Below are 12,250 nucleotides of genomic sequence, written 5' to 3' on the forward strand. Positions count from 1 at the left end.
TCAAGAGGAATGAATCAGGTGGACAAATGACTCTTATTTGTATGAGACATGCTGTACAATTGCAGCAGGGCAGTGCTAGCTGGAGGCTTGTTCGTTTTAATCCAAACCTTTCCTATAATGCAGCAGTGTATGCACAGCAAGGAGCACTCTCTCATGATGAAATTATATGTTCAACAAGCTATGCCTCATAGTCGTATCATACCATGGTCGTGCAAACAGGGAGAGAGACATCTTTCTGATGCACCTTCATGGAGTGGGTTTGAAATAAGTTTTGATCTGTATGCCAGATATCTGTGATAATAAAAAAGAAATTCCACTTAATAGCTACTTTTTCCCTAGTTTTGCAGCCCAATTCTGGTTTGCTTCACTATCTTACCCCACTGAGAGCCCTAAGAGAATCCAACACAGGATGGGAGTTTCTGTGAATAACAAAACTGAGAGCATAAGGCAAAAAGAAAAACATGGGAAGATATACATAAAGCTTCTTGGTGGTAATCACGTAGTGTAAGTGGCATGTTAAACCCAAGGGACCAATTTTACGCAGTGGCTGTCCTACAAATGCTCTTCTGCTGTTTGGTGCCGTCTGTTATTGTCAGCTCGCACGTTCCTTCGCAGATTCACTTGGGTTTCAAATGAACAATCATATGCTGATAAGTTTTCTGGGCCTTTATTTCCCAGTTCCCTGAATTATGGGCTAGTGGCAAAATCACACTGATAAAATCTTCCAGATGCCTTATCTGAGTTTCAGAAACAAATAACTTGTTGGGTTCATTCTTGAACTCTCTTACAAAACAGATCGCTAGGGGTCACCAGAAAGAAGGAAAACTTTGTATTTAATCTGGAATGGTTATAAACGTCTACAGTGTTTTTCAGCTAATCTTTTAAAGGGGATAATTTAGTTTTCAAAAACCAAGACAAATTATTTTTCTACAGACGACAGGTATTTCCTACTAATGAAAATGTCATTATAGAAGGCCCATGTTAAAAAGAAAAAAAAAGGCTTGTGTGCAATTTCTCACTCACATAATTGCATGCTGATACTGAAAAGACACTGTGATTTGAAATTTTACTCCAAGCTAAAATAAGGTGCTTGCTCTTACGGTTTAGTAACCTGTGTTAGAATACTGGCTAATATAGCAGTATGAATTTTAATTTTTCAGCTGGGCTTGAACAAAGCAGTAATGATTTGTTTTTGGTAAAAATTCACTGCAATATCTTTAAGTTTATAATTGTAGAAATATAGATTGCAGTTTTTCAGAATTTGTTCCAGCTCTATGCTTGCAAATCTTAGAAAATATATTCCATGAGGTGATGAGAAGTTAATCCAAGGATGCTTGAAAGGACAGCCTGCTCACGTTAGAAAAAAGACTATTTTGATATACTTTGGAAGAAAAGAACAAAGAGAGCATGGGTGGAGTTCAGCGAGGATTTGAGGAAGAATTTGGCTCAGCACTATTTTTTTGCTCTTCTATTCATTCTTAGTGCTGAGCAAAGGCAAAGTTTCCCTGTGAATATTCAGCCAACAGTCAGTTTGGCTTTAACAAAAACTGAGAACAAGTCAAGAAACACCTCCTTTACCAAAATACATATATTTCTCTATTTTTCCAGTGGCTTGATGTCTGTCACAGGAGAGGCCAGTGTCTTGCAGGAGTGTTTGGATGTAGTGAGAGCAGAGATCTGCCGGTGCCCAGCAAAGCTGCATAGTTCATACTCCTGCCAGTGCACCTTCATGCATATTCTTCCGTGCTTTGTCTTGTCCTCCTTCAGTCTAGGTAAAACTGACATTGCTTCTCCCTCCCTTCTTGAATGTATATATTTTATAGCTAATGAAAAAGCTCAGGAAATATAACTGTCCCTCGTATTGATTTTGCTTTTATATAGTGCCTTTTCCCCAAATGGATGCCAGAATGCACTCTTAAAATCAAACTATATAGAACAATAATTTCTACCAGAATTGAAAAACATGGCAGCAGCTTAACAGTGCACTTTAGTGCTAGACAACACTTTAGGAAATGAAGGTGGCTTTAAGGAGGAGGAATAATCCCATGGCCTTGAAGAAGTTATTAGATACGGGTATGGAGCAAGACCCAGAGCAGCCTTTCTCACCCCCAGCTGCCTGCACTGGATGGGAGGGGGAACGCCGTGCCAGCCCCTTGCTCAAACCCTCTGATATTAGAGAACGGGTGTTCCCAGGCACATCTTATAGGCTGAAATATTATTTAAGCTATGGGGGCTCTTAAGATGTCAAATTTCAGTTCATGTAACAAATAGTGCAACAGCCCCCTTCATGCAGAATTTACTCAAATATATCCCTGTTTAGCTGTCTGCTGTGTGCCAGCGGGTACGTGCTGCCCCCAGCTCCAGGGCCCTCATCAGAGCCTCCCAAATTAAGGACTCCTTTGCCTTCAGTAAAATTATGATTTTTGTAAAGCGAAAATTAGTTTTACTTTATCCTGTTTTCTTTATCCAAAATATCCATTTTCCTTATGCCCTCTCTTAAGCATAAAACAATAGGGGATACAGGATACTCAATGGCTTTCCTTTTGCAGAAAAGGACCTTTGATTAAAAAAACCGGTTGAAAATCAGTGTGTTAGAACATTGCTTCATAAGCACAAATGAACATAAATCACTCCTTTCTGCATTGTTGGGGACTCGCAAACAAGTATCATTACTAATATTGAAATTTACTGTCCCTTTTATTTAGCTTGTTCATTCTTCTAAAAAATGTATGCTTGGGTTAGAGCTGGTCAGGAATTTTAAGTGTTGATTATTTTATATGCTGTTAATGAAACTTTTCATAGAAATGTGCAAGTTTTGAGAAGACCTGTACTTTTTTTTGATACAGGTTTCATCTTAGGAAGGGAGGAATTTGGAGGCTCACGCACTTGGGCATATGGTTTTGAACAAAAAAACATGTATTGATCAGTTGAATGATCAGTCTATCTACCTGTCTAACTCTGTACTGGACTTGCTTTATCTTTATTTTTATTTTTTATAAATAGCAAATATACATTACGCCATAGTATGAATGAACCTGCTGTCTATCGCAGTTATTTACACCTTTACAGTAGACAAACACATGGAAGACTGGCACTTATTCCAAGATGTATTTAATTACTAATAGAAAGTGAAACAGTTCAAATAAGAGATCTAAAGATATTGTCTCCGGCATAATCAATAGACCAGTTCTGAGGGCACTTGTCTGTGACAGAAGAGATCGATCCAGCTCCTCTATTCTAAAACACAACATCTTTCCTGTCAGAAGTGATTAACAAAATATCAGGCTATCAGTTAGCACTTTGGGTTTTTCCCGGTTCTGTCTCAGTGGGAAAGTAAATTTTTTAATTGTTTTCAATTGTTAAAGCAATCAGACAGAAAAAAAACCTTCCTGTGTGGATCAACAGCAGTTACTTAACCTGAAATAGGTTATCTTTGGGAAGTCGTATAGTCTATAAACTGTTATGCAGATAATCACAGTGCAGAGCTGGGCTATAACAGCCATCATACTTTTTCTCGCAGTATTTCTGCAGCACTAATTTTGGCGATAAGTACATGAAGCAGTGATAATAGTGGTGGCCAAAATGATGTTTCCTATGCTTACGTACACACATGGCCATCTGTGTTACCTTTTACAAGATTGCAACGTTTTAGTTTTATATTCAATTTAGCCCCATTGAAAGCAACATAAGTATTAATACACATCAAGGTTGTCAAAGGCATACCTTATCCCCGTGTGCTGACCAGCTGCAAGATTTTAAATCTGAGAACCTCACCAAAAGGTCTTCCAGAAAGCCTATGCTTCACTACCAGGGAAGGATTTCTCACCAAACCTGATTAAAAGAAGCCAGAATAAAGTTGTCTGCTTCAAGGGTCTTAAAAAAATAAAATGCAATACCACCACATAAACCAGACTTTGGGATACAGCTGGTTTTCCAGCTCATCATTGTATATACGGCTATTATTTAGCGTCTCTGCCACCAGCCTTTCTGAGTGTTAAAGAGGCTCCTTCCAGCACAGTTTTTTGACCTTGTGGGTACTTCTGTGCCAGGGTCCTTGGGAGCCGCGCAGGGCTGACCAGGCACGGCTCACCAGGTCCCCTCACATCCCGTTGGCATTTAATGAGGATGCTTGGTATTCTCGGGAGGCAATCTGCAAGCTCAGACCTAAGACAGAAGATGAAGTTGTTTTGAAACAGCAGACGAATAATATTGTCAGGAGTGTATTAATGACAGAAAGTATCTACACACTCATGCAAAAAGTATAAGTAACAGCAAACGGAACAAGAAATGTTAGCGGATAACAGACATTATGAAGCAGCAGGAATAACTGTGGGTGATTTTCATGACTAAGATATCAGTTATTGGGAAAATACGAAAAAGGAAGTAGAAGTGAAGGAATGGGGGTGGGTAGTAGATTTATGATTTATGTCAAAGCTATTTGTATTGCAAGGCAGCAATCATGTCAAGAGGAGAAAATAGTTGTAAAAGTCCTCTGGGAGATGTATAGCTTGTGCTGGGATCATAGTCTGCAACTCGAATCCAGCTATCCTGGAGTACATCAGTATCTTTAAGCCTAATGCCCTCACACAAGCCCAAGCTAGCGAAAGGGATTAAGTTGAACTTCAGCCCTCCACATCCAAGCCCGAGTGCTTCCACATGGCCGTAGTCTTTCACTATGGTATCTTAAGGATATATCAAACCTTCACTGCAATGAGGTGTGTTGCAGTGGGCAGGATTGCACCGGTGCTGTGCTGGGAGGTACAAGCTGGGCGGCCACAAGCGAGTCCTGCCTGCCGCCATTTCGGCAGATGCTGGCCCACTGGGCAGGGCAGGTCGTGTCCCTGCACCGGTACCCCCACGCAGGGAGTGGAGGATGAACAAAATGCATCTTTGCTCCAGACTGGGAATGCTACGAGCTACTCCAGCTTTCCCAGTGTAACTGTTCACAGTGGTTTATTAGGGATTTCTTTTACAGGATCAGTTGAAATAACTAGTCCAGGCAAAGGACTGAAAATTTTCTGAAACTGGAGGATTCCTATATTCAACAATTATGAGTGAAACTTTTAAAGGATATTATAGGAGAAAAGAAGCCCAAATATTTCAGGAATGTTATGGGGTGTGGGTGGCTGGTGGCTGAGTCCCACTGGCACTACAAGACTAACGGGCTAGCTAAGGGAGAAGGATAGCTTTCTTTTACCTTTATTTTTATTCTGCTTTATACACATTCAGAAAACAAAATGCCCACATATTTTAGCACTTGAAGAATGAGTTGCAAGTACATTGGGGTAGGAAATAGCCTCCTCTTCATTTTCCTTGTATTTCTTGCAAAAGAGAAACAAGGAATTAATTAGATTTTTACCCTGTTTATGTCTTTGTTGCTAGCTCTAATCTTAACATCTAATAAAAGAACAGAGCAAATGGCTGTGTGAATTTTTATACATTTTTTTCTCTAGCCCCTTAGGAAAAGAACAGAGCTGACGATAAGGTAGCCTGAGTGAATCAAAGTATCTATGCTGTGTTATTGAGGGAGGCTGAGTCACAGTCAACTAATTTTATAGCATACCCACAGTTGATTATAAAGTAAATAATTGGAGGAAAGGGACAAAGAAGACTATTAAAAATAATCTCTGAAAGATGTTTGCAAATCTGCCTGTACTGGTAGCTGGACCAGATCAACAAATAACATATCTGACTAATGCAGTGAGGTCTAATAATGCTAATTCTAAAGAAATTTTTAATTATTAAGTTATGAATAACAAAACGTTAGCTTAGCTATTAAATAAACTAGTGATGGAGTTTTACCTCCCTTTGCTCTTCATATAGGTCTGTAGAAAATCAGTGAGATAAAATTCCATGAAAAGTTTGCATGACAGTCAAACACCAGCAAAATACAATTTTAAACGGAGATGAGAAGCAAGCAGGAGTTGACATGACAGGCTCCTTTCTGTAAAGGAATGGTCTAGTTCAGATCCCAAGTCATTCTCCACATTTACCATTAAACTCATTATAAAGTTATTAATTCAGGAACTTCTGAGAACCCTCTTGTCTCTGTATCATCTTCTAGATTTTTTCCGTAGACTTTTGCCTTCTGAGACAAATCAAACATAACTTGATCAGCCATTTAAAAAATGAAGAGAAAGTAAGACTGCGAGTCCAGGATGGGAAATGTTATGCCTTTTCTTATTAGCATAAGGAGGAGGAAAAGTTAGGGTATCCACCAGTTCATGGAAAGTGCAAGAGCTACTGAGCTGATGAGGCATTAGCAAGATACTACATGAGGGACCATTTACTGAAACTGTCAACACACAAGGCTGTCAAGGGACAGTTGAGTTGTAAAATGCTCCAGCTACCACAGGAGATGCATTACTTTATTGTGGTACGCAGATAAATTGCTATCCAGCTTGCGGAAGCTGCTTTGTGAACAAAATAGGGGAATAAGATAAACTCGTTCTCAATCGATGAATTAATACAAAACCAGCAAAAGGAGCAGAGCAGACTACTACAATCCCTCAACTATATTAGGCAATCAATTTTTTTCCTTTCAATATGTAGAATATTCCCTTGCGGCTCCCTGTGGATGCCATGCAGTGTGAACACAGCAATCAAAGTAATAGACGTCAGAATAATCAAAATAATATGTGTCAGAAAGAAGCAAATGAGTACATACATTCATTAAGTAAATCTCCTAAGAGCTTAACACACAAAACTCTTTCCAGAAAAGCTGTACAAACAATTGCCTGCACTAACACATGGTTTTACTGGTGTTTCAAAGTCAGATGAAAAATATTCTTCAAACTAATCCGCTTTTTTCAGATTTCACCATAAATAATCTCTACTTAGGGCAAAACACATAGTGTAGCTGCCACAATGAAATTAATAAACGTCATAACTGAAGGTAAAATACACTACTTTGAAGAAAACTTAAAAATCATTAAACAAGCAATATATGCTGCTAACCAAGCGTTAAAGACAATATCCATTTTTGTAGTGGATTGGGCATCAGCAACGTCCAACACTAAACGTCCATCTGTGAGGTGACAAGAAAGACGCTTCATCCAGGAAGAAAGTAGCCAAAAAGTCAGAACAAACCTACAAATGTCTAAGGAAACAAATTTGTAGACAAAATGAGACAAACCAGTAATCTGGCTGCCTTGAGAACTTTTCCCAACAAACTATTCAAAGAGGTACAGTACAAACCCAGTGAAAAATAAACAAAGTGGTACTTCTCACAATATTCTCAGCCTTTTGAAGCAGCAAGCGTAGGTCACAAAAAAAATTGGAGGAAATATATTGGAATGAAAGAGCCATTTCCAAACCCAGAAATGTTTTATTAGGCTCCAGAAGTGGTCTAGGAAGAAGTAGGAACAAACAGAAAAGAAATTCTGTCTCTAATGAAGTTAGTGCAGGAATGACTTTTCCTTCTTTTCTTCAACTATATTTGTATGATAAAGTAGATACAGCATTCTGGAAGTGAATGGATCCTTTCCTGATTGAAATCAAAGGGGATTTGAGGGAAATTTCAAGTATAGGTCATCTAAAATATGTTAAGTAGTTTAACACCCACCAACAATACTTTGTGTCCCCTTGAGTTTGTGTGTGTAGCCATTTGACTTCAGAGTTTACAAGGAAGATGGAGAAAGGTTCAGCATTTTTATTACACTCCTATTTACTATATTGGCTTTCTTTTTGGTTATGAGTTGTGCTGCCGTTAATGGGGCTGAGTTGTGACTCATGAGGCCTCGGTACAGATCTCAGCTCCACCAAAAGATTTTCTGCATGACCTTGAGCCACTTCACATCTCCATCCCATCTGTAAAACAGAATGATGATGCTTTCTCTCCACAGCAATTTGTCTTGTCAATTTAGGAACAAACACTGATTTGTCTTGACTACTTGCAGCTCCTATCGATTGCAAAGGAAGTTAGATGTATACAATACTTCTTCGGATTTGGCATTTGGAGACAAAATAACTTTGAGGAACTGGACCATTAAAGCAAACATTTTGCCCATGAATGTCCTATACTGTTATGAACAGTGTCTAATAAAATGATCCTCAATTTTAGTACAGCACAGAGTAATACATAGCTGTTAAGAAGTTTAAACAGCTTACACATTTGGCAGGTCAGTGGGAAATAGGCAAATCCTTGTGAAAGGCAGCCCTCTCACACCAAACGTATTTTGTCAGCCTGTATAAATTTGAAAACAATCATTAATTGTCATCAGAAGATTAAAAGGCAAATGCATGAGCTAAAAATTATTCCCGTACCAAATTTCAAAGTCCTAAAATCCAGTAGTGACATACTGACACTGCTCGGGAGAGTCACAAACACATTCATCGTAAGGTGAAAGAGGTTCCCTCACCCCTAGACTGCAACAGCCACCCGATTTTGCCTTCCTTATGAAAGAACTATTCCTGCAGCAAGCGTAACCCTGTTGTCTTGCAGATAAAATGGAGCAGAACAAAAAAGTTATCAGCAAACAGAAACCATTGTACAACCCCTGCTACTAGCTTCACTTTGACGGCAGATAATCAGATAAAATCAGATTTCACTCTTAGGTCAAACAATACGAACTGGCTTAATTCCAGACAATGAGGCCAATGGGGTTACTTGATGTTGACAAAAACTTAAATAAGAGGGAAATAAAATATTAACCTGTAAACGGCTTTTACCAATTAAAAATACTATCTGGAGAGACACATGCTGTAAAGGTTGTTCCTCTCCCTTTGGGAGTTGTTACTGCTTATTTGCCATGGCCAGGGAGTCTTGGTTTTACTTCTGCAGGAAAGCATTCAGCAGGGTATTTTTTGTTTGCACAGTGCTATAAATGTCTGTTGTGCTTTCCACAGAGCGAAGACATGGAGCCAGAATAATCCCAGTGTAATTTCTAAGTCACGGGAATGTCCCTGACCAAACCCACTCACAGCCCGAGAGCTTGATCCCTGCAAGCTGTTTCCAGGCCAGATACCCTGGGGCTTCCCTGGGGGTGTTTGCACCCCTCCTGTGCTTGGGGACCCAGAGGGTGGCAGGAGCCCTGGGGCTCCTGGGGGTTGCTGGGGTCCTGGGTGGCATGTTTGAGGTCTGACCAAGGGATGGGAGAGTTTGTCATCTGCAGTAGATACATGAAGCAGGTGGGAAAGGTTTTGAATAGTTTTAATTATTCCTTTTGAAATACTCACGGGGAAATGTTTTCTCACCTCCAGTAGATTTTTGCTTAAAGCGTGGAAAGTCCACGGCACTCAGGTTTTACAGCAGAAGCTCACAGTGAGATCATGGGTTGCTTGTGCGTAGCACACAAAGCAGATTACATACTCTGATTTTCGTTTCATTCTTCTAGTGAAAGCAAGACCAAGGTTTATAAAATTGCAAGACATACTGAACAATTTTTGCCATGCTAGACTATTCTCATTTACTTTCTTAAATCAAATTAGACCATTCAGATCGTTTGAGAATGCACCATCTTCCCGCTGGCTGTGGGCACCCAGCCTTCCTCTGACACCATCCTCTCTCTTCTCCTCTTTCTTCACATCAGGATAAGCTCAAATTTTTTCTTATGTGTTTCAGAGTTGAGGAAAATCCACAGGAGTGAACTTGCAAACAATTAATTGTATCTGATTTTACTACATATGTAACACCTTGCAGTGAAGCTCCAGTGGATTTTGTGAGCTTTGAGGGAGGCTGGTGCCTTTGCAGGAAGCTCATATCCGAATTAAAAACTTTTTCAATTGTACGTTATGAAAAGGCTCCAGAGGGGATGGGGAGCAATTCTGTCTCGATGGTGATGTTACAAGCAACTATCTATTTTAAGATAAATGCTTTTGTCTAAAATACCTCTGTAAAAAATCTATTGTCTTTTTCTTTTGATTGACTTATTTACAGAATTTCATCTGAGACAAGTCTGACAAGCTCTGTGTTGTGTCAGCCCTCCCACATCTATGATTCACCAGTTGCTTTTGTCCCTGATGCTTTACTTAATCTTCTACCAGAGAGCAGCTATGGACGTTACTGGCAACCCTTTCAGGTTTCTCAGTCACAGGAAATGATGTAAAAACCCCAAATAATGAGAATATCCTCAGTCACTAGGAGCTTCATTCCCTAAAATAAGACTGCAGAAGATGATAAAGTTCTTCCTTGGTCTTTAAAGGACATTTTCATCTTCTCCTTCTTAACAAGGCATCTGCAAAAAGCTGTTTGGTCAGACGTTCCTTATTCACAGCAAAATTTTTATGGGATTAGTAGGTTTGTTAGAGCACAAAAGTAAACAGCATATGGCTTTGTTAATATCCTTATAATGTCACAACACAATCTGTCAGAACGTAAACTTTTTTGAGCAGTTTCATTTACTTCAAGTTCACACTATGAAAAAAAACCCAACAAGCCTGATGAATCCTCCTGCATCATCTAAGAGACAGCAAGCTATTTCTTAATTCTTGTTTCATGTTCCCAGTTTAATAAGTATGTCTATACGTATTACCTTCAGTAACAAAAATACAGTGGAAAATACAGCTACTTAGTTACTAGGAGTTAAAAGGTCATTTCCCCTTGATGAAAAGCTTGTTCTATCAGATAAGTAGCTGCTACACTCCATAAAACTGGCAACCCTTCAAAAGGTTTCAGAAATTAAAGGCATTGTTTGAAGATAAAGGTGATGAGGTCATTTGCCTTGTGTTTAGTCCTGTAAACCTTTCTGGGTGACCCTTTGATATTCAAATGAAGAGTGCTTTAAATTGTTTTATCTTCATAGAGCTAATGAGCGCTGGCTGACAATCACTTTTAAGACTAGTTGAAACTCTACTGGAATTAAATTTTGTAAAATATTGCAACGTGTTTCCATTAAGGGGGGAGTGCCTCCACAGAGTTTGCCAAAGCTGTATCCATAATCACTCACAGCACTACGCTCTGGTCCTACCGCTTTTCTCAGGTTTTTTTATTAACTCTGTTTTTACTAGTTGAATAATGTCTAACATGATTTTCAATGTATTCCTGCAGTAGATTAATAAAGCTGTATAAACAAACTACATATGTAAAATCTATGTCCTCTTCGAACTCTATGCTAGAGTGAAACAAGCCTTACATTTAATGTGTACAGTAGTAGAAAAATTGCTCATGAACTTTTTATTGCCAGACACTGTGTATTATTATATGTGTAATTAACTAATCTATAATGTTGCTCTGATATATGGTGTATATACTTCTTTCCTTAGAGGAATAGATTCTTATTTTAAAGCTTTTTCTTCTTTTATGTTTCAATTCATATATTCCATTTATGGGAAAATGTTATGAATATTCTTTAATCATTAGATTTTTTTCTAGTAGGAAGTAAGAATCTTCACAGCTTTGTAATTTCTTTATTTAAAAAAAAAAGGAAAAAAAAAGGAAAATGAAAGTCCTCTAATGGACAATAAACATTGTGTGCTGTAAGCATGCTTGGTTATCACTGTGACCTTCTTCATTACCTTAGAACCTGTTTATTTTAACCTTACTTCCATTCTATTTTGGAGACTCTTTCTAATAATAGCCCTCTATCACTGTAACCCACATTCAAAAGTAAATGTAAACAAGATCACCTCAGTTCAAAATACACATGAACTCTATCCCCCAAATGACTATCAAATAATTAAAAAGTACAAAATCCTTACCTAATGGAGCTGACTCAGTGCTAATGGCCAACAAGGGAATCCAACAGAGGTACGCAACAAGTTGGAGATGCTGATGGAAAGGAAAGGGCTGCTGCATATTGTCCAAGATAGGTTTTGTCCGTGCATCTGCTGTTGCTTAGAAGTCAACTTTTGAAGTACTAAACTTTGCAGGAAAAGCCATCAGCCTGCCTGCCTGTTTCAATTTTTTTTTTTTCTTTCTTTCATTCTTTTCAATCCACTCTCTTGCAGAGGGCTTAATGTGTCATTAATCCCAGAATTTCCAAGAGGGAAGCCCTCCAGCTATACACAAACCACACTCACCCCCCCCCCCCCCACAAACAGATCAGCAGAGAGCATGTGTCCCTGCAGCTGCTCTGGCTGCAGCTGCTCTGATTTACACACCCGGTAACACACCCGCGCACACACGGAGGGTGAGAACAGCATGTACCCTCAGCGTCGGTGGTAGGAGGTGATCCTGGAGAAATTAGGGTTGTAAACCAAACATGCCCGCTCGTGAGGATTTTAAAGCAGACGACACTAACTTCAGATTATTGCAGTCATAGCTGACATCGTGTTTCTATGAGAGGGGTTTAAAAACTGCTGAAATATAAGC

At 39.0% G+C, this 12,250-nt stretch overlaps 1 protein-coding gene across 1 annotated transcript in view; it reads right to left on the reverse strand.

The window, feature by feature from the left end:
- The window catches only part of LOC127018516 (von Willebrand factor D and EGF domain-containing protein-like), a 191,759-nt gene extending 179,871 nt beyond the window's left edge, over positions 1-11,888 (reverse strand). Inside the window, exon 1 of the mRNA XM_050900208.1 lies at positions 11,638-11,888. Coding sequence (XP_050756165.1) covers positions 11,638-11,734 — 97 coding nt within the window. The 5' untranslated portion in view covers positions 11,735-11,888. The remainder of the gene's footprint in view (positions 1-11,637) is intronic.
- Between the last annotated feature and the right edge of the window lie 362 nt (positions 11,889-12,250).

This window comes from Gymnogyps californianus, chromosome 7 (assembly GCF_018139145.2).
Source record: "Gymnogyps californianus isolate 813 chromosome 7, ASM1813914v2, whole genome shotgun sequence".
NCBI lineage: Eukaryota > Metazoa > Chordata > Aves > Accipitriformes > Cathartidae > Gymnogyps > Gymnogyps californianus.